At 38.3% G+C, this 27,719-nt stretch overlaps 2 protein-coding genes across 2 annotated transcripts; both read right to left on the minus strand.

The window, feature by feature from the left end:
• LOC120436051 lies at nucleotides 1–27,497 on the minus strand. Its single transcript, XM_039606364.1, has 6 exons — nucleotides 27,383–27,497; nucleotides 26,967–27,278; nucleotides 26,688–26,802; nucleotides 26,373–26,430; nucleotides 24,825–26,055; nucleotides 1–319 (listed from the first exon to the last, which is right to left on the minus strand). Exons 1-5 carry the CDS (start codon nucleotides 27,450–27,452, stop codon nucleotides 25,948–25,950), a joined length of 663 nt encoding a protein of 220 aa, XP_039462298.1. The 5' UTR covers nucleotides 27,453–27,497; the 3' UTR covers nucleotides 1–319; nucleotides 24,825–25,947.
• On the minus strand, nucleotides 308–4,218 carry LOC116323117. Its single transcript, XM_031743377.2, has 6 exons — nucleotides 4,192–4,218; nucleotides 3,662–3,790; nucleotides 3,237–3,557; nucleotides 2,936–3,050; nucleotides 2,623–2,680; nucleotides 308–1,548 (listed from the first exon to the last, which is right to left on the minus strand). The coding sequence occupies exons 2-6, from the start codon at nucleotides 3,729–3,731 to the stop codon at nucleotides 1,441–1,443; spliced, it is 672 nt and encodes a 223-aa protein (XP_031599237.2). The 5' UTR covers nucleotides 3,732–3,790; nucleotides 4,192–4,218; the 3' UTR covers nucleotides 308–1,440.
• Nucleotides 27,498–27,719: the final 222 nt, after the last annotated feature.

The following is a 27,719-nucleotide window of genomic DNA, read 5'->3' on the forward strand; positions in this document are numbered from 1 at the left end:
TAATTCCAACACACATCACACATTACGTTATCATATCTGAGGTATTCAAAGCACAGTTTACAGTTTCTACTGACATTAAACAGTTAAAACAGTCGTTTATATGAAAAACAAAGTGAAATCAGGTGTAATCGCCAGTATAAGCCTGGACATCATGTTGTTTATTATTTAAACTGATGAACGAGGAAAAAGCAAGACAACAAATCAATCATGTAAACAGTTCAATGTCATTTTAATAGAGTGGGAAGAAGTGACATTAAGATGCAGAATTTTTGTTCCATCAAGAGTTAAACACTCTTGATGGAACAAAAATTTACATTACCTCCTCCTAAATCTTGTGAGCATGCAGTTAGTGGTAGAAGCAGAATACAGTACAGCTTCAGTGCATCAATATTTGTCCAGGTGTCCAAGTCACAGTAACTGCTGCTGACAGTACAGACGATGTTGTACTGAGAGTTGTTAATAAACCTCAAAGAAAGAACTTTACAGAGGTCCATCTTTGTCAGAATGCTTCTATAAACACGTGGCCGCTTCTGCTCTCATATTAAAACTCTCTCAAAGTAAATCACTAAGCAAACTCAAGGAGTTACATAAAACTCTTATATCTCTCACAGCGTTTCATGCTGGTAGGATGCTTCTGCAAAGGAAGTATATGGATGATCACTTCTGCTTTAAGTTAAAGGCCCTTTAAAAGTAAAACACTGAGCAGAATCACACACAAAAACTAAACATACTCATTTTCATCTCAGTGGGCGTGTCACACATTTAACTGCCATGTTTGTTGAAATTTACTAACTCAAAATTTAATATATAGATATTATCTTCACAGCTTAAACAGAAGTAGATTCAGAAGCAGCACAGCAGAGTTTCTGTATGACCATACTGATCAGGAAGTAACTGTGTCTGTGAGTATCATGTAGAACTACTTATAGAAAAAAAGACCTGCACCCCTCAGTAATTTACACCTCAAATTCTCATATGTTTGTATGCCTTAAAGGTTAAAATAGTGAGTAAACACATGAATACAGAAGAAAAACCCAGGAAGAGTTTTTCTCTGTCTTTAACTGTTTAGTTTTAGTTTAGAAACAAACTCATGTCTGGAATTAAGAGCGGACGATGGTGAAATGTTAGTTTTCATAAACTTTCAAAAACACAAGGATTCATATTGACACAGTTAGTTTGTATTTGCAAAAGGACGCATCTGTGAACCTGTTTCACAGAGTTGGAGTGTTAAGACTGAATGACCTCAGTTATTATAAAACATGTGTCCAGAGTAAATGAGGTGTCTTGTCATAATGATAATCCAAAAATATTTATATCAGACCAATATTACTCATGTGTACATGTGCAGTTTTACATGTTTCAAAATGTTTAAACGTTGTCAGCTTCTGACAGCTTCTGTTCTTCTGGCTGAATAATCACAACAACAGACACTTAATATTCTTAATTTGTAGTGATGTGATGCTGAGGGTGATCTGAGGTGATAGTTTGGTAGACATCATTTGTTGGATGCTGAAGGTTTGTGTAAGAATCATCTTGGACATCTTCATCCTGTAAGAAGACAAAATTAAAACTCATACAGCATAATTATATTAAGTCTGACTTAATCATTATACACACTTTATTGTTCTCTGTTGCTTCCATATATGACTTATTGTCTGGAGATATGGGGTAATGCATATAAAACAAATACTCTTCCTATTTTCAAGTTACAAAAAAGAGCTATAAGAATTATAAATCAATCAAACTATATAGAACCAACTAACATTTTGTTTATTAATCTGAATACCCTGAAATTTTATGATTTAGTCGAATATAAAATGGCACAGATAATGTATAAAGCACAAAATAACTTGCTTTGCCGCAGTATTCAGAAGCTGTTTAAAGTCAGAGAGAGTCAATATGACTTAAGGGGAACAGATGTCTTTAAAACAAACAAGATAAGGACAAACATAAAGCAAAGATGTGTTTCTGTTAGAGGAGTTAACCTGTGGAATAGTTATGACAATGATTTGAAAAGGTGTAGTTCATTTTCCTTGTTTAAAAACATGTTTAAAAATAGAGTATTAGAAAAATATATTAATCAAGAATGAAAAGAGCAAAAATAATAATTCTGAAACTCTTGATTGTTTTGCTTTGATGTAATTATCTAAGATGGAAAAAAAAATTTGTTTGTTTGTTTGTTTGTTTTTGCTTTGCTTTCTTTTATTCTTTGCTTCGAGCCCTGTGTACAGGAGCTGCATGCAAAAGATTTTTTGTTAAAAGGGTTGGCATAATAAGCAAATGCTTCAGCCAATACCCTTTGATTAGCCTTGTCTCATGATTTTTTTTGCTTTTTGGTAATCTTTATTTTGTATTCTGTATGCTAATCAATAAAAATCAATCAATCAATCAATTATGTTGCAAACATGTTACTGCTGAATAAAATCACTTTTTATTTTATTTGGACATTTTCATCCTGTAAAATAAAATGAAAAGGCTGAAAAATGTCACTGCTGGATAAAAACACTTAAAAAAAAAAAAACTCAACGTAACTTCACAAAAAAAGCTTCAGCCAACATTTTGAAATAGAACTGGATATAAAAAAAAACTTTAAACCTGCTGCTTTACAAGTGAGTTACTCACCAAAGACCCGTGATTCTCATTCACTGATAGTCCAGATATTTCTGACCTTGAACAGCAACTTTGGATAACAAATGATGTTAGCATGACTTTTTCATGATCAATATGTCTGATAAATTATTAGCAGGCAGCTAATTGACTTTAATTCACTTAAACATGAGAGCAGTAGAGCAACACTTCACATCAAAATTAACTTAAGCTAAAGTGGATTAACCAAAATGAAAAGAGCAAAGAGAATCACATTTTAAAGTTATGAAGCGTGTTAAAGGGTAAATCATGAAACATATGAAACACAGCTCTGACAGTGGTTTCTCACCTCTGGCGCAGTCGTGCGTGAATAAATCCAAAGATAACTAAACTCACAATGATGAACACAGTTACACAAATCAGTGTAAGAGGAACTGTTTCTGTTCCAGACCTGCTGCTTAGTTCTTTATGAAGAGAAAAGCAGTTGTTAGAAACATGGACGTAGTATTTGCATTACTACTGAACAAAGGTTAAGTGTGATGTATGACTATTGGCCTCAAAGTTAACAAATCCTGAAGGTCACCTTGTAAAATCAGTACAGACTTTATATTGCTAAATATTTATGGTTAAAGAAGAACAGTATTGTTTACCTTGTTTACCATCCACAGTGACATTAAGATGGAGAATTTTTGTTCCATCAATAGTTGTACACTGACAGGTGTAGCTCCCACTGTCCTGTGATGTTAAATTGATCAGGTGGAGAAACACAGTCTGATTTTCTTTCATCAGTGTGAACCTGGAGTCACATTTGTTCTCAAAGCCTCGTGCATATTCATACAGCAGACTACAATTTTCTCCTCTGCTTCTCTGAGTTCTGATCGTACAAACTATCAGTGTGATGATAGTCTGTGCTCCATTGGTGCATATTTGAGTGACATCTGGTTGCTTCCCAATTGTTTTCACAACAGCATCTGAAATCAGTAACAATAATACGCACAGTATCAATGATTTAAACCAGAGGCTGGAGTATTATTAAAAAATAAATGTTACATTATGAAAACAGTTTTTACATTACCTCCTCCCAAATCTTGTGAGCATGCAGTTAGTGGTAGAAGCAGAGTAAAGTAAAATTTTAATGCATCCATTCTCACCAATGTGTCCAATTTGCAGTGTAAGTGCTGCTGATAGTGCAGAAGATGATGCACTGAAGAAAGGAGGACAAACAGCGTCCTTCATAAACCTCAAAGTATTAGCTCTCGTATGTCTTGCGTAGGTCTTGTGCGAACACTTCTCAAAAGGAAGTGCACCTACATCACTGCTTCTGCTTTCATATTAAGACACTCTAAAAGTGAAACACTGAGTGGTGTCATATCCAAAAAAAGAAAACACAATAACTTTTAAACCGAAGTTATTTTTTGCTTTTAGTCCAACTTATAATTTACTTTACAAAAGCAAAGGACTGAAAAGCAGAAAATCAATGATGTTGGTGATTGTTGTTATCAGTGATTCAAAACTACAACTCATTTAAATTAACACAAGCTATTGTACTATTTATATAAATCAGCACACCTACATGCTGTATATTTCATATTTATGTTAGCTGACCTGCTTCCCATGTTTTTTGGCTCCTGCCTGGAGTTGTGTTCGTAAAGAAGCAGGTCACATAATGTTACAGCATTTACACTCCTCCTCTGCTCCTCTGTGGTGACGTTCAGATTATCAGTGTGATAGTCGGTGTTTCATATTCGAGTTTGCTGAACTAACAAGAGTCTCTGTCATAAGTCAGTTACTTTTAATATGAAATACAATGTAAATAAGCCTTATATTTCAGTTAATTGTTTGAAAATGAAGCACGTCTTTCATTTTCCTAGAAAAACAGAAAATATTCATTCCTCAACTTTATAAATAAAAGCTATTTTCTGCTTTTCTCTTATTTAAGCTTTGTGTGTTTGATTTGGCAGACTTTTTACTGCCAAACTGCCACATTGGCCCTTTTTCGACGTGGCATCAAAGGGATTTCTGTCTCCTCCTGGGATCAAACCTATAATCTTTCACTTAGAAGAAATATGTGCAAACTACTGCACCAAGAAATATGGACATTACCATCAGAAGTAAAGCACACAGTGTCATATTGGTTGGAAGACTTGTGCCCTCTCAGACACCACATCCTGTGACTACTTAAACCACAAATAATCATGCAACAGTTTGAGACATGCATCAAAACTATGCAGGAAATTAGGCTTTTAAAACCACATGAAGCCATGAGCAAATGCAACGATGAGTTCCAGTCAGAATAGCAACATAATATGATGAACAATCTATACACCATCATCAAACTGCACAAAACATTGTAAAATTCTATTGAATTTGAAAATCTCTAAAACCCATATGGAAGTTTCAAAGCCCTTGCTTTTCATAGCTATGTTGCCCTGAAGGTTGTTTTCATAGGTTTTAGAATTCTGATTCATTTCCTGATTATGCAGGCAGAGAATTCTGCTGTTCTGCTTGCTCAGTCTGTCTTAGTGCCGTGTTGATGTTGAATTGAGATGATAGTTTTGTAGCTAATGTTGCCTACTATATGTTGCCTGCTGAAGGATAGTGTAAAGGTTATCTCTCACAATAAAAAGTCATTCTACATAATTATATTGATACATTTTGATATTATAATTATATTCCCAGCTGGATTTTTTTTTTTTTTTTTTACAGGTAAGTTACTGTCAGAGTGCTGTCTCATGCAGAGATATTCCAGATGTTTCTGACCTAGAGCACCCACTTGGGATAACCTGTGACTTTTCATTGTGTACATAAATCCTAGAATAACTCCAGTTACTGATTCCAACAACTGAGCCAACCAGATAAATGGAAACATTTCTGCTGAACCCCTAGCCTCTAAAATATTTAAAAGATCTTTTTCCCCTCAGAAAAATAAACTTTAATCTATACAGTATATAAGGAAACATTGTGATAATAGTTTAATCTCATATTACATCATCTGCAGTTAACACAAATCATAAATTACATCTATCATACAATTTACAGTTTCTATTGAAATTAAACTCTTAATGTAGCCACAAATATAATAATTATACAGATACAGATTTTAATACGCAAATAAGCTAAATCTATGTCCTCCTTAAAAACAGGTGCAGTTAAATTTAAACAGGTGCAGTTTCATGTATAAGTGAGGATGTCCTGCTATTTAAACTATATATAAAGAAAAGGGAAGACATTATAGCATACAGTACATGCATCATACAACCAAATAAACACTTAAATGTTAATTTAACAGAGTGGCAAATAACCTTTAATCATGTCATAGTGTCTTCTTCTTCTTCTTCTGATTGCTCCCTTTAAAGCAGGGGTGTCAAACTCAATTGCACAGGGGGCCAAAACTCAAGGCACACTTTAGGTCGTGGGCCAAACAAGATAAACATTTATTGAACACACTAAAACAATGTTTTTTAAACATAAATATGAATAACAGACAGGAATATTATTCCACATTAAATAAACTTAAAAAAAATAAACTTTAACTTTAAATATTTTGCTCTTCATAAAAATATATCCTGTCAAAATTATGCAAGTTAGAAATATGAACATGCTGCCAAAAACCCCAGAAAAAATAAATGAAAGCAAACACAAGGTTGGAGCCGCATGTAGACGGAGCTGGGCATTGCCTCAGGAATGGAACTAATAAACTGTGCGAGCCATTCAGTGTCGGCAAGTTGCACTGGTGCATTTGTGACAGCTTCACTTGAAATGCCTTCACCGCATCATACATGCCATGTCCATGAACTGACAAATTTCCTTGCTGAGCTCAAAAACTCTATTGAGAATTTTTATCCCAACTCAGCCAACGGACCTCTGTATGATATGGAATGTCGGCAAACTCTGAATCTATTTCCCACATAGAAGACTGAAATTGACGGTGATTTAAACCTTTAGCTCAGATAAAATTTACGGTTTGCATTACGGTGACCATTACATGCTCTATTTTTAGGACTTTACCACACAGCCTTTCCTGGTGTATGATGCAGTGATATGCTGTTAACTCACCGGTACAGTTCTGCATCTCCTGCATCTTTACTTGCATCCTGCTGACTAGTACGCTTTTTTCACCGCACAACACCGGCGCTCCATCTGTTGTAAGTCCAACAAGTTTGTCCCAGGGCAGTTTCATGTCGGTTACACTTTGACATACGTTTTAAAAAATGTCTTTTCCTGTCGTTGTCAGAGATGGGCAGTAACGCGTTACTTGTAACACGTTACTGTAATCCGATTACTTTTTTCAAGTAACGAGTAATGTAAGGGATTACCATTGCAAAAACGGTAATTAGATTACCGTTACTTTCCCGTAGGAGCGCTGCGTTACTGCGTTACTAAAACCGTGACTTTTTTGCGAGAATGTCTCATGATAGTGACGTAAGCGAGTGCGACGTTTGTGACAACAGCTGTCTGCAGATCAACAATGGATAATATATCGAGTATCGAGTATGAGTGTGCAGCGTTTAAAGCGTGGAAGTACTGACCTTACTTTGAGTTTGATTCCATAAAAAGTGAAAAAAACATTAGCGTCCGTTGTGCGTGGGAAGAAAACTTCTTTTTACAGCGAAAAAAACCCCCTAAACTTCCAAGCAAGCACCGAGTGCGCTACGACTGTAATGGGAAATTCACAGAGAAACTCGCGGAGTCTTCAACTGACCGCTGCGGCACACCTGCACCAGGGCAAACCTCCGCCTACCCCAGCCCTGCTTTACAGGTGAAAATAGAGCAACAGGACCGCTAGTCTTTGATTTTATTTATTTTCTGCTGTGTTTTACTTGCATCTATTTGAAAGAGTGAGTGTAAACACAAAAAAATTTTTTATTTTATGTGCTGGAATGTGCAGAAAATAGGTTTAAATGTTAAACAAATTTCTTCCAGTCAGAGAATGTTGCATATAATTTAATTTTTGCTTGATGCATAAAGTTAAAAGATTAAAACTAATAAAACAAGTTTTAAAAAGAGACATTTCCATTTGATTACATTTTGTATGATGAATTATGCAGAAAAAGTAGAATTGGGCTGAAAGATCTATCGCTTTATCACCTATTCAGGTTGTAAATCATGTTTTTAAAAAGTAACTAAGTAACTAAGTAATTAATTACTTTTGAAAATAAGCAATCAGTAAAGTAACGGGATTACTTTTTTGGGGAAGTAATCAGTAATTAGTTACTGATTACTTTTTTCAAGTAACTTGACCAACACTGGTCGTTGTCCCCTGCATCGATTTAATGTTCAATATTTCCTCTCCACGGATGAAGATGGCCAGCTGTGCAATGTCCATCATGTCTGTACTATCATCCACAGCAAGAGAGTATGCAATAAAGTTTTTGCTTCTTTCACACAACTGTGTTCTTAAATCAGTGGCCATCTCACAAACCCAATCAGCAATCGTATTTCTCCTCAGGCTCACATTTGCCAAAATCTGCGTTTTGTCTGGACACAAGAGGTTGCACAGCTTCATCATGCAGCTCTTCAGAGTGGTACCGGGCTGATTTGGCTATCTCCTCTGCTACAATAAAGCTTGCTTTAACAACAGCTTCACTTTGTGGTGAAAAAAGTCTGCTGAAATGTCAGATTCTTCTTTAGCTCTTCTACTTTCTGTAGTTTCTGCTCTGCATTTAGGTTTTTCAGCTTATCCTGACGTTTTGTCTCGTAGTGCTGTCTTAAATTAAATTCCTTAATTACAGCCACATTAGCTCCACTAATAAGACACACGGGTTTACCAGCAATGTCTGTAAACATATATTCAGTCACCCACTGGCGCTGAAAGGCTCTGCTTTCAGAATCAACTTCTCTCCATCACTGTGAGCGGCTAGATTGATGCGGGAATGTTCCCAGTTAGCCTAGCGTTCAGCAAGGAGGCTGCAGCGCTGCATTATGGGATCTGTAGTTTGTATATTATTAGCACCTCATATCGCTGGGGCATGCATAACAATAATAGTACATCTATATAAAATGATCTTGCGTGCCAGATATAAATGTACGCCAAGACGGATGTGGCCCGCGGGCCTTGACTTTGACACATGTGCACTATGTTATCCATCTAACAGAGCCTCCACATGTTCTCATGGTAAGTACGGCCAGTACGGTGCTGCGCTCCCACAATGCATTGCAGGTGGTGATGGTCCTCTTTATGGGCTTTGTTTGCCGGCTAAGGGGCGTGTATGCTGGTGTGAGGAGCAGAGAGAGGTGGTCTGACTGGCCCAGGTGGGGGAAGGGTACGGCTCTGTAAGCGTGCTTGATGTTGCAACACACATTGTTGGGTCTGTGCTTCCATAGGCCCCGCTGGTTTAGACACTTATTCCCGTTAACTACAAGGAAGCAAGACAATCAGCGATCGATCGATTTTACTTGCGCAAGGGAGGCCCCGGTCGGTGTCTCAGAAAAGCACTCTGAATCCAACCGCAGAATGACCCCGACTTAGGCCTCCGCTTGCCGCCTTTTATTGAAAACAGTTACCGTACACACAAGCACCACCCATTGTAAAACCCCCCTATGGTCCTAAAAGATAAGGTACTATGTGTGTATGTGTGTGCATGTGTAAGCACGTGTGTGTATGTGTGTATGTGTATGCATGCGAGTTTGTGTTTGGGGGTGCGTTTGTTTGACCTCCTGCTCACCAAAAGGGTCATAAAGGCAGGAAGTTTACTAAACAAGAAAACAGAACCTTCACATAGGACGTCCCTATAATAAAACACTACAGCCTCCCCCACCAGTCAACAGGCTGGGGAGGGCAATAGAAACAAAGGAATGTCCTTGATCCTACAGTTTGAACTAAGACTTACCATTAGGGTGGGTGCGCTGGTGAGAAGTGATGGCATTTAGCAGCAGAGAGAGAGCTGTGTTTGCTGTGCAAAAAGGTCTGCACCTCACCGTCATGAGGTCAGGAGAGCAGTGTCCACAACAGTGCTGTTGTTACACCAACCTTTGTGCATTTAGATGCAGAGCCCCCCTCCTCTGTTCTTCCCGGAGTCACTGTTCCTGTCCCATCTGTGTAGCATGCGGCCTCTAGCTGCACCGTGGCATCCGGGATTTGTGTACATAGCCAAGTCTCGGTAATGATAAGCACCCAGCAGTCCTGAACATAATGATTTCCAGCCAGCTGTATATCCAAATCGTCCCTCTTGTGTACCATGGATCTGTCGTTTGTAAGGTAGAGGCTCGGCAGTGGAGGTCTGAGTGGCTGCTTCCTTAGCCTAGCCAGTAGTCCAGCCCTGCAGCCTCGCTTTTGCTTCTTCTCTCTTTGCCATCTGCATCGCCTGTTTGATCCGACAACAATCCACGGAGATCCCGCTGGTCTCGCTATCCTGTCCGGAATGTTGAGTGTGCGATGGAGATGGTCATCTTCGTTTGGAAACCGATGTCCGATAACTCCAGACGACTGTAACGTCCAGTTGTGCAGGTAGACGCACGTACAATGTACAATAAGCACAATAAACATACAAGAAGGCACAAATAGGGAGAGCTGCTGTAAGCTGCTGCGTCTGTGCGTGCCGCCATCTTGGTTCATAAAAGACTCTGTAAACCTGAATAATTTAAGCCAGAGAGTGGAACAACATAATTAAAAGATATAGTTTACTTAATTTATGTTGAAAACAAGCAGTTAGTAGTAGAAGGAGAGTAAAGCACAGGTTCAATGTATCCATGCTTGTCAAGGTGTCCAAGTAACAGTGCAACTGCTGCTGAGAATGATGTACCAAAGAGAGTTACATAAACCTCAAAGTATTATATCTCACAGAGGTAGGTGCTTATGTGCATGCTTCACCATTGTATGGGCTGATAACATCCGAAGTGGGTGCAACAATCAGCAAGAACTCATCAAGAACATTGACACTATTGGTCTACAGAGGTGAGGGGAACCAACTGGTGGGCAGGTGCAACACAGGCAACTTGGAACTGAATGTCAACAAAAGAAAGGAGATAATCCTCAACTTGTTATCAACACCAAGTTCCTGGGGGTACAGAACACTTTGTCCAGATCACTGCAAACCAGAGCTGTAGTAAAGAGATCATCCTCAACACCAGTGTTGGTCAAGTTACTTGAAAAAAGTAATCAGTAACTAATTACTGGAAGAAATTTGTTTAACATTTAAACCTTTTTAACATTTTAAACCTATTTTCTGCACATTCCAGCACATAAAATAAAATAGTTTTTTGTGTTTACACTCAGTCTTTCAAATAGATGCAAGTAAAACACAGCAGAAAATAAATAAAATCAAAGACTAGCGGTCCTGTTGCTCTATTTTCACCTGTAATGCAGGAGTGGGGCAGGCGGAGGTTTGCCCTGGTGCAGGTGAGCCGCAGCGGTCATGTCAGTGGAAGGATCCTGGAGTTTCTCTGTGAATTTCACATTCCCGTGGCAGCGTACTCTGTGTTTGCTCAGAAGTTTATGGGGTTTTTTCGCTGTAAAAAGAAGTTTTCTTCCCACGAAGTTTTCTTCCCCAGTTTTCTTCCCACTTTGAGTTTGATTACGGAATCAAACTCAAAGTAAGGTCAGTACTTCCAGGCTTTAAACGCTGCACGCTCATACTCTCTCCCCCACTCAATATATTATCCATTGTTGATCTGCACACAGCTGTTGCCACGAATGTCGCACTCGCTTACGCCATTGTCATGAGACACTCTCGCAAACAAAATCAGGGTTTAATAACACAGTAACGCAGCGTGCTTACGGGAAAGTAAAAGTAATCTAATTACCTTTTTGCAATAGTACTCCCTTACTTTACTCGTTTCTTGAAAAAAGTAATTGGATTACGCGTTACTGCCCATCTCTGCTCACCACTTTGTAATATTTCCATGATTTTTCACAGATCTAGTCAGTTTTGCTCCATTCTGGTTATGAGATTTCTTACCTTTGTTAGGATTCAGAGATTCTTTTATTGCTACCATATAATCTGCCTTATGATGAATGCATTAAGAACATGTTTTACAGTATTATTTTCTCAGTAATATTTCTTACAGGGTTCATATTGCATTGAATATGTTTGTCATCACAGTGACCTTTCTATTCACAGGTTGAGTTCATTCTATACACATTGCATATCTGTGCTTGTTTAGAGTTGATGTTCCATCCAAGAGGGTTTTAAGCTTCACTGGTGAGAGTGTCCAGGTGATACATGTTGAGGGAAGATGAGAACATAGCAGGTTAATTGCATGCATGCTTACAATACACATATTAATCTAGTAGCAGGCCTGAGCGAAGGCCCAAGTGACTTCTGCTTCTTTTTGAGACCTGCGCCAATTTAGTCTACTTAGTGATTAATGACGAGGGTCCATTATTAGCTCTCAGAGACCCTGAAGCTTGACGTTTATTACCTTAAAAGGCAAGTGTTATAGAAAAGAGAAGTTAGATGTCTGTTTATAGTTATTAGAGATGTACAAGATGTACCCTTGTCTGTAAACAATGACTGTACACAATGTATTTTTGACCTGTATTGACGTGTATGTGTGGGTGTTAATTTTCTATGCTATAAAACCAGTATTCAATGTATTTTTGTCAGAGGAAGACATATGCTGATGGTTCCTCTCCGGTGTTAATAAACTCATCGTTTGATTGCACTTGTCTGGTGCCTCCGTCGTTTGTTGTCTGGTCTGCAGTTGATCGATCTCGCTTCACCTTCCAAAGCGGTTTACAGTCTAGTTTGTGTGAAAACTAGAGTGCTATTAACATTGACGGGAGAAATGCGACACAAGCATTGGACTGTTGGTCAGAAATTCTTATCAACGCCACTTGCTCCTGACCAAGGTCCTACGTTTATGGTGATGTGTCATTGGTTATAATGACTATCGTTTAGTTAAAAAGGGAGAAACAGATGGCCACGCAGCAAAGCCACATGAACGGCTGAACCAGCTGTGGCCTATGAAACTCATTCATTCATTTTGAAGGTACTTATTTGTGTCCAGAGGATTTCATCTGGATCGATGGAAAGGACTCACTCACCGTTTGGGGTTGGGAGGGAGATTGAATTATCAATTTTTAATAATAACTTGTGCATTTTGGTAAAATAAAAGGGTTACAGAAATGTAAAAACTCTTTTACCCTTTGCTACAGTTTAATGCACTTTTAGTATGTTATATTAATTATAAAAATCAACAGGGTAAACAGTTGAACAAATCAAACCTTTAGCTGACGTGCATGTGTCTGTGTGTGCATGACTTCAACTGAAAAGGCTCTTATTTCCTCTTCTATAAATTGTAATGCATTATAACATGCCATCTCTCTGCTTGACGTTGAAAGCAGGAGTTAGTAAGCCCGTCCACTAAAAAGGAAGCTGAATTCAAGTTCTTTTTTGGAAGTTAAAATATCTGTCCACTAATGAATTCCTAATTAAAGTTAAAAATCAAGTTGATGAAACAACTTGATTTTTTAGCAAAAGAATCAGAGGAGTCCAGTGAGTCGGCTCAAATTTGTGTATAAAAAGCATGATTTCAGTTTTAATTCCTCACCTCTGTTCAAAATGGTAAGACACAGAAAACACACTGAAAAGGAAAGAGTTCACATTAAAACACGTTGTGGTGCTGGATGGTGTTTGAGACAAATAGGGTAATAAAGTGTTTTCACAGTGTGTTTGTATGGAACACACAAACACACTAAAGCTGTTGCACCAGAATGTCATACTAGAGGATCGTTCTGTAGATACAAGGTAGGAGCGAGTGAGTCAGAAACCCAGGACACAAAGATGAAGCAGGGCTGATCAGAAACAGTTTATTCCCCAAGGTGGACAGCAGGAATAAAAAAAAAACAAATATTAAGAAAAAAGAAGTATACAATACAAAGTTCTCAACATGATAAAGTTTCACCAAGATTAGATAAAGTTATTCTAAAACTTGTAAAAATACAATTTTCTGCATGCACTAAAATCCCACCCAGTCCCACGATGTAACTGTCCCCCAACCCAGGATGAATGTTTGTTATGGGTTTACAAGGAGGCCAGAAATTCCTTCTCCAGAGCGGGGTTCATGCCAGCCTCGTCCCAGGCAGAAGAGGAGGAGCAACTATCCCCCTCTCGTTCCTTCACTGGGCCCATCACATCCCAGCCCAGCTTCCATTCTTCACTAGAGTCTATCGCTCGATGCCATCGCGGCTCCCCTCGCATCATCACCGTGTAAATAAACAAATAGGGGCCATAACCATCGTCCCAGAAGCTGCCCTGCCTTACAGCCATGGAGACCCTCTCCCAACACAGCTGCACCCCGTGAACAACAGAGGAGACACTACTCACAAATGCAGGCAGAGGTGCCCTGCTGTCAATCCCACGCGCTGCCTCCTACTGTCAGGACAGGGTCGGCACGTCACTCTGACTGATCGGTCTCCGGATGAGGCGTCGCACCCCCCACGATCAGGCCTCTTGTCCACCTGGCCTTCATGCATTCCTCTTCATACCTGGAGCCTCTCTCCTTTCAGTGCGCCGCTAGCTTCCTTCTAATAGGTCCTTCAAACAGCTGATAGGCCACCTCAGGACACACCCATGCCTCAGCAGGTGATCACCATCAGTTAATTTGTCCCACGCCCAGCCAATCCACAGTGGATTAAAACAGTGAAACAACACACTAAAAACATGCAATACAAACAGAATAAAATCATGCAAATAAAAACTGCACTCGCAAGTAAACAATAAAAATCAGAATAAAACCAATATAAAAGATAAATACAAATTTCCACTGTGTGACACAGAGACTGCACATAATGTGCCAAGGAAGAGGAAGAAATAAGAGAGGAAAAAATTATGTTCATGTTGAAACTGAAGCATTTCGTAACGCTATTGCAGGACATACGAGAGAAAATATGGGAGAAAATAAAAGGTCATGAAAGGAAAAAAACAAAAATATTTTTTAAGGCTTCATTCTGTCTTAAACTTTGAAAATCAACCTTGTTTAACTTTGTCCCTGTGTCCTGCCCCCTGAGTTGACATTCTTGGTGTACTTTGACAGACAGCGACACTGAGGTGGCACATATATATGCTACCAATATATGCACACTCTTCTAAATTTATCACATATATATTTAAATTTAATATCACGGGAATAAAATGCTAAGCATTCATCTTTAAAACACATGGATAGGTTGCTTTTTTAAGTAATTATGATTATAAATATGTACTATAATAAAGTAGAAGCAGAAGCAAGACAAAGAGCAGATGTCTTGGTGTATGCTCAATTATCCAGGTAAGGAAATCCTTACCTTTCTCCTACTGAAAACCAGATAACAGAATAAACTTTTTAGATCAGATTTTCCACACTGTCATATGAGTGAGAAAGTTATTGCCACTGGCAGTGTGTGGTAGACCATTTTGAAAGCAGAAATGCTTAAATGTCTGTAATAGAAATGCAAGTGTAAGCTGTTGTTTCTTGTTAGTCTCAAAGTCGAACAGTACAAACACTTAAATACAAAAGAAAAACATTTAAAATTTTGATGTAATTTTTCATTCATCACCAACACTTTTTAAGCCACAACTAAGACAGCCAGACTGATATCTCTGTGTATCTAGATGGAGATTACAATTATTGTTAGAATAAGAAAATTCTGATTGTGACACTTCGAAATCAGGAACATCTGTTAGTGACTAAACACAATGACAGTAAAAGGAATGTTGTCACGGGTTGCCGGGGCAAGCCGTGTGAATTATTAAAGGACCCAAAATGCAGGTGGCTTCTGAGGTGAGCGAGCTTTATTGTGACAGTGATGTACAACACAAAAGAAAGGGTGGCGAGAAACAGAACTGAAAACACTCTAAACTGTGAAAACTAAAGCTTAAACAACAAAACCTGAACATGAATGAGGGTACCTTGCAGGGAGAACAACATGGGGAGAATGCACAGGAAGACGGATGAAAATACACAGAATGACAGAGGGGAATAACACAGACGAACCAGCAACGAGGACGAGAGAACACACACTATGGCTGTATCCCAATTCAGGGTCTGCAGCCTTAAAGGCTGCATTTTAAGGCCGATTACGTCACAGCGGCGCGCCGAAGGCTGTCCCAATTCAAAGGCTGCTCGAAATGCGGCCCTGAAATGCGGCCTTCATTTCCCTGAATTTTAAGGCTGTGGCGATGTAGACTTCGTGGCCCAACATATCCCACAATTCATAGCGCGGCAGTCACTGTGGATAATTTTGCCGCAGACGGCAGAAGCGTAGCGGCCGAAGAGTAAACTGTTAAACGTAAGTACTGAATATGATGTCACTTATTTATGTGCAAATGTTTAATAATGAAGAACATTAAAACATTACTGTTGGCCATATGTCGGCAAAGTTATTTGCCATTAGCGATGTTTGTACTTTCAGCGTTTACTTGGTTTTAAAGCCTTTAAAATATAATAATACAATAGTTGACCTTAATCTTAAAGAGAATGTGATGATTTTGTGGATAATTAAAGTCAGTCATATATCCACAAACACAACAAGCTGAAAGTCAGTGATGCTGCTCGGTTTGCAGTCCTGAGTATCACGGCACAAGCAGGATTCACTGCACTGTTAATGTTAGCTATGTTATATTGCTGCCTCTGTTCGGTGGTGTCGAGCCAAATGGACTTTAACGTGTGTTTGAACGAGCTGACGGTTCACTCGTTAAGCTGAAAGAAAGATGCTTTAATCACAGGAGTCACACATGTGTCCACTGTACCATCTGGGAACTCTTCTTGTTTAGCACTCGTAATAACACAAACACTAAATCCTCCTTCTCTTGTGCTGTTTTGTAGCAGTGTGTACACCTGAGACTGTCACCTGTCTGTCTGTCCTGCACTCTCTCTCTTTTTTTTCTCTGATTGTGTAATAAAAGTATGAACATGTATTTATAAGTTACACTTGTGTTTGAATCCTGCAGCTTATCACACATTTGATTTCCATGTGTGACAACTGCAAGTGTCCAGAGTGAGGACAGACTGAGGGACCCACTGCTGCACATCATCTGTGAGGCTTTGCACCCTGATGATCCACCAGGACAAACTCAGCAGTGTGTGAGGAAGAGGAGGAGGAAGAGCCAGCAGCAGCTGACAGATGGAGAGAATAGACAGACTGTTCCCTGTTTGAAGGACTGCTAGGAAAGTTTAAAATAACTAATTGTCTGTCCTGAATCAGTCTTATTAGGTAATGTTCAAATAATGTTATCATTCCAGTGTTTTCAGTGTGGGAGAAAGTACTCAGGGCCTTCAAGTTACACACTATGAAAGGCAGCAACAAGTTTAATATTCAGAAACCTAAAGTATGTATCAGCAGCAGAATGGAGCTAAAATAAATGTTTGTTTCAGTTCTATGAAGCTTTGAGTATTTTGGATTAGTAGTACTGCTGTGTTTGTTGCATCATATTGCTGTAATTGTTTATATGCTTTATATATTCTGAGCTAAGTTGATCTATAGTGTTACATCATATTCTATAAGGATGTTATGTGTTTGTATACTTTCTGCCCAGTTTGACCCATTTAGCAGAAGTCGGCCTGTTTAAGGCTCTGATATCTATTCTGTATGACTTAAAGCAGTTATGACATGGTCTGATTTTCTCACCCAATAAAGGGATATTTAATATATCAGTCTACTCTTCATTCTATCAGACACAGTTATCACAGCTCGTACATTTTCTTTTTACACATATATGTAAGCATTGAGCCAAATTTAGTAATGCCAACATATTGAAAGAACAATGTTTGTCTCTTATATATAATACATCTGTATATACACTGTCACAGATACTTGTCTTTGAGTGAAGATTTAAGGTGATAGGAAATATAAATAACTGCTACTTGCATCTTTGACCCAGAGTTCAAGCTCATATATATATATATAATCTGACAATACATATAATATTGTCCATATTATATTAACATTACCACAGTGAGATGACTTTAGTCTCATGAACAACATTAGCTAATTATTATTTACTAACTAATCTTGAAATGACTGTTCAGTACAGAAATGAAGCCCAACTATCATGTTTTACAGTCCTGTGGTCTCAACTAATCAAAGTGATGTCATGACAAAAATGAATGAACAACAAAACATTCTTTCTCCTTCATTTCTGTCACACAATAGCTGTGTCCAAATTCATGGGCTGCATCCTCCTGAGGACCTGGCCGTCGCGGTCTACGTGGGCCGGGTCCTCAGAAGGTCGGGTAGGCCGGAAGTAAACGGCTGTGAAATTGGACGGTCTAGCCTTCAGATTAACGTCACCGCAGTCTCGGTGGAGTTTAATGAACTCGGCCGTCTGCTCCTTGCTATCTAAAATATAACAGGACACTGGCGTAAATTCTCGACCGTCTCACACTTCTGTTTAATCGGTTTTCTGTTTGACGTTTATTAAGCTGTGTGAAAACCAAGGAGGAACCCACCCAGGGGATTAATAAAGTTTTATTTTATCTAATCTAATCTAATAACTTTAATCTCAGCCAAACCGATTTACTCACGAACAAATAAAACACTGAAAAAAGCGAAACAATATCATTTTTCGGTTGTCTAAGTGACTTATATATTACGTTTAACCTGAGTAGCGAAAGTCCGCGGTGATCTGAAAATGATGTGCCGGGAGTTGTGCTGTTCTTGGCGGCTTCAGTGACCGTCGAGCTCTCGGCTAGCTATCGAGCTGGTGGGTAACAGACGTCTCCGAAAACGTCGAAGCACTTTTGCAAATATGCGATACCTTGATAAACCGAGCAGATATTTGAAGTTTACACAGCTACATTCTCGCCTGAAAATATGTTAAAAGTTTATTTCGTGACCCAGAAAGATTAATAAAAGTAATTTTAAAACTTAGTAGCGGCCGCCATTGCCGGAAACTGGAGTTTGGCTGGGCCGCGCTATGAATTCTGGGATATGGTGGGCCACGAAGGACACACCCGACCCATCCTTCAAATTCAGGGAAAAGGAGGACGCATTTGTCGGCTGCATTCGGAGGAGTCTACGGGCGTTTATCAATATGCGTACTTGTGCGTACTTGCGTTCTCGTGTACTCGTGATACGTCATCAGTCGGAGACCAAGTACTGTTCCAATTGGCACGCATCAAGCCGAGAACGCGAAAAAGTCCCGGATGTGTTCTCGCTCCGCCCGCTTTATCGAGCATGCATCGGTGTGGACTTGGTACAGCTAAATATCCCAGAATGCATTTCGTCCAAAACTCAACAGCGGACTCCCGGCACATCGTTTTCAACCCCCCCGCCCCCCGCTCGCGGTCTTCTCACTACTCAGGTTAAAGAAACTCCAGCAGCTGTCTATAGTATTGAGTGTCCACTAAAATAGAAATAAAAGCGTTCTAACATCTCACCTGCTTGTTTTTATTAAGGTATGTACACGTATGTACATGTACACTATTTTTATTAATAGAGGTTTCACTACTGAGGTTAACAATGATATATAAGTCACTTAGATCACTTCTAAATGTTAATGTTTGGTTTATTTCAGTGTTTTATTTGTTCCTGAGTAAACCGGTTTGGCTGTGATTAAAGTTAAGCTTCATAACATGTTACTCACAGTTAAATTAAGAGGGGACGGCAGTAAAAACTCCGGACCTGTGACATCATCACGTACGCAGGTGTTCCAATTGTACAAATCGCGAGTCCGTGCTCGCGTTCTCGGCGAGTACGTACTCACCGAGAACGCGAGTACATACTCGCGTACTTGAGAATTGAGAAACGGCCTACGAATTTGGACAGCCTTCGGCGCGTCGCTGTGACATAATCGGTTTACAAATGCGGCCTCAGGAGGATGCAGCCCATGAATTTGGACACAGCCAATGCTGTATGAAACATTTCTCGCGGTTAGTATCATGGTTGCTAGGCAACCTGAACAGCGCGACGAAGGCTAGACCGTCCCATTTCACAAGCCTCTCACTTCCGCACTTCCCGTACTTGTAGTACGCACCGTACGTAGTACGCGTAGTGTGCGTACTTCAAGCGTGCATACCCTGAATTGGGACACAGCCTGAGGGACACAGACATAGGAACATGAAACGTGAAACAGGAGAGTACAAAAACCCAAGATAACCAAAACCACAGAATAATAATAAACTTAAACACAGAGTCACAGACTCCGGACCATGACAAATGTGCATTAAAAATGCTACACAAGGAGTCATATTTAACACAGTTTATTGCATTTGTATACTGTTAGCTATTTTTCCAGAGTATACACGTCTAAATCTGTGAACCTGTTTCAAAGAGCTGGAGTGTCATGACTGAATGGCCTCAGTTACAACAAAACAGTGGAAGTAAAGGCAGGTAATGATCATCCAAAAGAATTTCTTTTAGACGACTAATACTCATGTGCCACCTACAGTTTTAAACAGTTATATTATATATAAATATATTATATATAACTGTTAACATTTACATAGATTAAAGAGTTTGATTATAAAGGCCAAATCTAATCACAACAACAGACACTTATTGTGCTTAATTTGTAGTTGCATTGTGTTTTTGGTGATCTGAGGGGACAGTTTGGTAGAGATAATTTGTTGGATGCTGAAGGCTTGTGTAAGGGTCATTTTGCACATTTTCATCCTGTAAGCTACAATTAAAAGTCTGATAAAAAACTCAAGGTGACCCAAGGTATGTTGAATCAAAGTAACTTCACAAAAAAACCCTCAGCCAACATTTTGAAATAGAACTGGACATAAAACAAACTTTTAACCTGCTGCTTTGTCTTTACAAGTAAGTTACTCACCAAAGAGCCGTGAGTCTCATTCACAGATAATCCAGATATTTCTGGCCTTGAACAGCAACTTTGGATAAGAAATGATGTTAGCATGACTTTTTTATGATCAATGTGTCTGATAAATTATTATCAGGCAGCTAATTGACTTTAATTCACTTAAACATGAGAGCAGTAGGGCAAGGTCGTGCTGAAGAAGACGTTACATCAAAATGAACTTAAGCTAAAGTGGATTAACCAAAATGAAAAGAGCAAAGAGAATCACATGTTTTAAAGTTATGAAGTGTGTTAAAAGGTAAATCATGAAACATATGAAACACAGCTGTGACAGTGGTTTCTCACCTGTGGCGCAGTCGTGTGTGAATAAATCCAAAGATAACTAAGTTCACAATGATGAACACAGTTACACAAATCAGTGTAAGAGGAACTGTTTCTGTTCCAGACCTGCTGCTTAGTTCTTTATGAGGAAAAAAGGAGTTGTTAGAAAAATGAAAGGAATATTGGTATTACTAGTGAACAAAGGTTAAGTGTGATGTGTTACTATTGACTTGTAAAGTTAACAAATCCCGAAGGTCACCTTCAAAAATCAGTACAGACTTTATATTGCTAAATAATTAATGGTTAAAAGAAGAAAATAGGTTGTTGTTTACCTTGTTTACCTTCCACAGTGACATTAAGATGGAGAATATTTGTTCTTCCAGGACTTGTACACTGACAGCTGTAGCTCCCACTGTCCTCTGATGTTAAATTGATCAGGTGGAGAAACACAGTCTGATTTTCTTTCATTAGCGTGAACCTGGAGTCACATTTGTGTTCAAAGCCCCGTCCATATTCATACAGCAGACTACAATTTCCTCCTCTGCTTCTCTGAGTTCTGATCTTACAAACGATCAGTGTGATGATACTCTGTGTTTCATTGGTGCATATTTGAGTGACATCTGGTTGCTTCCCAATTGTTTTCACAACAGTTTCTGCAATCAGTACCAATAATATGTACAGTGTCAATGATTTAAACCAGAGGCTGGAGTATCATTAAAAAATAAATGTTACATTATGAAACAGATTTCTACATTACCTCCCCCTAAATCTTGTGAACATGCAGTTAGTGGTAGAAGCAGAATAAAGAACAGTTTCAATGCATCCATATTTGTCCAGGTGTCAAAGTAACAGTGTAACTGCTGCTGACCGTACAGACGATGATAAACTGAAAGGAGTTATATAGACCTTAAATTAGTATCACACACAGAGGTACATGCTGGTGAGGATATTTCTGTAAAGGAAGTGCCTGTACATGACTGCCTGTTCCTTTATATTAAAACACAGTGAAATGCTGAGCAGACTAACATACAAACATAAAGCATACTTGTTTGCTCATTTTCATATCAGTGAGTGTAATAATAAAAGGTAAAGAAAAATAAAATAAAAAACAGTGCCACACTTTATGTGGCAGCCGGTAAAACCAAACTGTGCTTTACTTGTATCAACCTTTTCTTTACCACGGGCCTGACAATTTTATAAATGCTGTTTATATGACCCTAACTTTTTACTGTTTGTGATAAAGACAAATTTCAAGTAGCTTCAGAAAGAAGAGAAGATGAGCTTTAGTGGCATGTTCAGAGTATCACTTCAGCATAAAATATTCACACATGAGTTTCAAATGGTTCATTTGTATGGCTGGCAAGATTCATATAGAATGAGTCATAATGCTAAAAGTGACTGGTTGGTTTGTGTGGTGTTCACATATTTAGAGGAATGAACTCTGAGCTAGAGCACTGTGCACTCAACAACGTGATGCAAAACACATGACCCCACCGTGTGTGTGTGTGTGTGTGTGTGTGTGTGTGTGTGTGTGTGTGTGTGTGTGAAAATATGTAAGTTATGCAATAAAGGTCTGAAATATATATCCATATTTCTGGATTTGAAAATTACTCACATAAACTTCATTTATAGATACTGCAGATGTTTCTGAGCTTTAACCATCACACTGAAAAAGAAGATATGTCAGCATTATTGAAATATAAATTTAAATATATGCAAGTTAAAAATAGTGAAGAATGGGTGTTTTAGAACACCATTTATCAGAAATATGTGGAGCAAACAAGTAATTTTTCACTTATTCCATTTATTTTGACATTATCTCACTGTGAATAACTGAAAACAAATATTTATACAGTCCCAATCAAAAATTTAACACCACTTGAAAAATTGTAAAAAAAAAAAAAAAAAAAAAAAAAAAAATCATATTTTGCATCGTTGGATCTTAACAAGGTTCCAAGCAGAGCTTCAACATGCAAGAAGAAGAAATGGGAGTGAGACAAAACATTTTTTAGCATGCAATTTATTGAAAACAACGCTTAAACCGAAACAGGCTGTTTTACAGCTGTTCAAAAGTTTAGGACCACATGCCTTTAAAAGGCCAAATCTGTGCAAAAATGGGGATTCATTGTAATTTTCTGTCAGGTAGTCACACTGTCATGATGTTCTGATGGCAAAGGCAAAACAACTTTCCTTTCTTGAACGTGGTCGGGTTGTTGAACCGCATAAGCAGGGTCCCTCGCAGCGTGCCATCACTGCTGAGGTGGGGTGCAGTAAGTCAAGTGGAAGACCCCAAAAAATGTCTCAAGCACTGAGCCGGAGGATCCAATTGGCTGTCCGTTAAGGATGATCCTCGACCCACATTAAGAACTGATGCTGATGAAATGTTATATGTTTTCATACATATTTCAACATACAAAGAATGCAAGTGTGTTAACTTTGTTCAAATAAAGTTTTCAGTCAGTTAAAGTCAGACTGAAGCCAACTGTATGTGACAGTGGAGAGTGTAAAACATGTAAGTAGCTTCTGGGTCAGAAAAATGAAGACATGCAAAAGTGTCTTAAACCATGTGACGGCCACCAGATGGTGATAGCTGTGGCTACAAAAACACTTCCAGCCTTCTTGAAGTCTAAGGCAAACTCTTTCTGTCTTGACCTCTGGAAACATTTCCCTGGTGAGTTCATTGAATCAGCCAATGACTGTGTGCAGTTTCACAGTCAGACACCAACAGCACCCCATCAAATACGATCAATGTGATTGATGAAGACAAACCTTCATCTCTAGCTTCAACAAAGGACTTCAGAAACCAGTAGATGATGTCATTGGAGCTACATCCGGCACTGATACTGTGTAAGTGACTGCACAGCACTGTCGTTTTTCTTCTAATTATTCATTATTAACCAACATTTTAAGTGCAATGGGAAGCACAGCCAGACTCATCGCTCTGTTGCAGTGATGGTGAGAATCATGTCTGAAGTCTGGCCTTGAAAAGCTTAAAATATTCTGGAAGTGACTTTAATAAAATCATAAAACTGATCCCACACAAGGATTCATATTGGCACAGTTTATTCTATTTGTACTGTTTTAACAGTGTTTTGCAGAGCATGTAAGGACACATCTGTGAACCTGTTTCAGGGTTAGAGTGTTAAGACTGAATGGTCTCAGTTATTATAAAACATGTGATTATCAAGGCTGACAGCCTCTGTTCTTCTGGCTGAATAATCACAACAGACACTTAATGTGTTTCATTTGTAGTGATGTCATGCTGAGGGTGATCTGAGGTGATAGTTTGGTAGAGATCATTTGTTGGATGCTGAAGGATCATGTAAGGGTCATCAGGGTCATCTTGCACATCTTCATCCAGTAAGAAGATAAACGTAAAAAATCATAGAGCATAATTATATTAAGTGTGACTTAATTATGCTGAAAACGTGTCCTAGCATCAGCTGTAAGTAAGTGCTCTGAGCTGTCATGTTCACTGAATCAAATCAACTCTCTGACTTCAATGAGCCACAAAACAGACATTTCTGTTGAACTTCTGGCATCTAAAACTTTAAAAAATCAGAATAATAAACTTGAATTTGAATAATATGTAAAGAAACATTGTGATAATAATTTTATTATATTACTAACATGTTCTGCAATTCCAACACACATCACACACTACGTTATCATATCTGAGGTATTCAAAGCACAGCTTACAGTTTCTACTGACATAAGCCTGGACATCATGTTATTTATTATTTAAACTGATGAACGAGGAAAAAGCAAGACAATAAATCAACCATGTAAACAATTCAATGTCATTTTTATAGAGCGGGAAGAAGTGACATTCCACAGTGACATTAAGATGCAGAATTTTTGTTCCATCAAGAGTTGTACACTGACAGCTGTAGCTCCCACTGTCCTCTGATGTTAAATTGATCAGGTGGAGAAACACAGTCTGATTTTCTTTCATCAGCATAAACCTGGAGTCACATTAATGAACAAAGCCCCGTCCATATTCATACGACAGAAAACAATTTCCTCCTTCACTTCTCTGAGTTCTGATCTTACAAACTCTCAGCGTGAGTATGTTCTGTCTTTCATATTTGAGTGAAATCTGGTTGTTCCCCAATTGTTTTCACAATAGTTTCTGAAATCAGTAACAATAATACAAACAGTCTGAAAGATTAAAACCAGAGGCTGGAGTATCATTAAAAAATAAATGTTACATTATGAAAACAGTTTTTACATTACCTCCTCCTAAATCTTGTGAGCATGCAGTTAGTGGTAGAAGCAGAATACAGTACAGCTTCAGTGCATCAATATTTGTCCAGGTGTCCAAGTCACAGTAACTGCTGCTGACAGTACAGACGATGTTGTACTGAGAGTTGTTAATAAACCTCAAAGAAAGAACTTTACAGAGGTCCATCTTTGTCAGAATGCTTCTATAAACACGTGGCCGCTTCTGCTCTCATATTAAAACTCTCTCAAAGTAAATCACTAAGCAAACTCAAGGAGTTACAGAAAACTCTTTTATCTCTCACAGCGTTTCATGCTGGTAGGATGCTTCTGCAAAGGAAGTATATGGATGATCACTTCTGCTTTAAGTTAAAGGCCCTTTAAAAGTAAAACACTGAGCAGAATCACACAGAAAAACTAAACATACTCATTTGTTCATCTCAGTGGGCGTGTCACACATTTAACTGCCATGTTTGTTGAAACTTACACACTCAGAATTTAATATATAGATATTATCTTCACAGCTTAAACAGAAGTAGATTCAGAAGCAGCACAGCAGAGTTTCTGTATGACCATACTGATCAGGAAGTAACTGTGTCTGTGAGTATCATGTAGAACTACTTGTAGAAAAAAAGACCTGCACCCCTCAGTAATTTACACCTCAAATTCTCATATGTTTGGATGCCTTAAATGTTAAAACAGTGAGTAAACACATGAATACAGAAGAAAAACCCAGGAAGAGTTTTTCTCTGTTTTTAACTGTTTAGTTTTAGTTTAGAAACAAACTCATGTCTGGAATTAAGAGCGGACGATGGTGAAATGTTAGTTTTCATAAACTTTCAAAAACACAAGGATTCATATTGACACAGTTAGTTTGTATTTGCAAAAGGACGCATCTGTGAACCTGTTTCACAGAGTTGGAGTGTTAAGACTGAATGACCTCAGTTATTATAAAACATGTGTCCAGAGTAAATGAGGTGTCTTGTCATAATGATAATCCAAAAATATTTATATCAGACCAATATTACTCATGTGTACATGTGCAGTTTTACATGTTTCAAAATGTTTAAACGTTGTCAGCTTCTGACAGCTTCTGTTCTTCTGGCTGAATAATCACAACAACAGACACTTAATATTCTTAATTTGTAGTGATGTCATGCTGAGGGTGATCTGAGGTGATAGTTTGGTAGACATCATTTGTTGGATGCTGAAGGTTTGTGTAAGAATCATCTTGGACATCTTCATCCTGTAAGAAGACAAAATTAAAACTCATACAGCATAATTATATTAAGTCTGACTTAATTATGTTATAAACATGTTACTGCTGAATAAAATCCCTTTTTATTTTATTTGGACATTTTCATCCTGTAAAATAAAATTAAAAGGCTGAAAAACATCACTGCTGGATAAAAACACTTAAAAAAAAAAAAACTCAAGGTGACCCAAGGTATGTTGGATCAAAGTAACTTCACAAAAAAAACCTCAGCCAACATTTTGAAATAGAACTGGATATAAAACAAAATTTTAAATCTGCTGCTTTGTCTTTACAAGTAAGTTACTCACCAAAGAGCCGTGAGTCTCATTCACTGATAGTCCAGCTGTTTCTGACCTTGAACAGCCACTTTGGATAACAAATGATGTTAGCATGACTTTTTCATGATCAATATGTCTGATAAATTATTATCAGGCAACTAATTGACTTTAATTCACTTAAACATGAGAACAGTAGAGCAAGACGTTACATCAAAATTAACTTAAGCTAAAGTGGATTAACCAAAATGAAAAGAGCAAAGAGAATCACATGTTTTAAAGTTATGAAGCGTGTTAAAGGGTAAATTATGAACCATATAAAACACAGCTCTGACAGTGGTTTCTCACCTGTGGCGCAGTTGTCCGTGAATAAATCCAAAGATAACTAAGTTCACAATGATGAACACAGTTACACAAATCCATGTAAGAGGAACTGTTTCTGTTCCAGACCTGCTGCTTAGTTCTTCATGAGGAGAAAAGCAATTGTTGGAAAAATGGAAGTAGTGTGATGTATGACTATTGGCTTGTAAAGTTAACAAATCCTGAAGGTCACCTTGTAAAATCAGTACAGATTTTATATTGCTAAATAATTTATGGTTTAAAAAAGAAAAAAAAGTTGTTGTTTACCTTCCACAGTGACATTAAGATGGAAAATATTTGTTCTTCCAGGAGTTGTACACTGACAGGTGTAGCTCCCACTGTCCTCTGATGTTAAATTGATCAGGTGGAGAAACACAGTCTGATTTTCTTTCATCAGTGTGAACCTGGAGTCACATTTCTGTTCAAAGCCCCGTGCATGTTCATACAGCAGACTACAATATCCTCCTCCACTTCTCTGAGTTCTGATCGTACAAACTATCAGTGTGATCATGTTCTGTGTTTCATTGGTGCATATTTGAGTGACATCTGGTTGTTTCCCAATTGTTTTCACAACAGTTTCTGAAATCAGTAACAATAATACACACAGTCTGAGTGAGTTAAACCAGAGGCTGGAGTATCATTAAAAATATAATTGTTACTTTATGAAACAGTTTTTACATTACCTCCTCCCAAATCTTGTGAACATGCAGTTAGTGGTATAAGAAGAATTAAGTACAGCTTCAGTGCATCCATATTTGTCCAGGTGTCAAAGTAACAGTGTAACTGCTGCTGACAGTACAGACGATGTTGTACTGAGAGTTGGTAATAAACTCTTAAATAGAGACCTCCTACAGTGTTATGTCATTGTCAGAACACTTTTATAACGGAAGTGCCCACACATGCCTGTTTCTGCTTTCATATTAAAACAATCTAAAAGTAAAACACTGAGCAGAATCACACACGAAAACTAAACATACTCATTTGTTCATCTCAGTGGGCGTGTCACACATTGAACTACCA

The sequence above is a fragment of the Oreochromis aureus genome, linkage group 23 (assembly GCF_013358895.1).
Source record: "Oreochromis aureus strain Israel breed Guangdong linkage group 23, ZZ_aureus, whole genome shotgun sequence".
Lineage (NCBI taxonomy): Eukaryota > Metazoa > Chordata > Actinopteri > Cichliformes > Cichlidae > Oreochromis > Oreochromis aureus.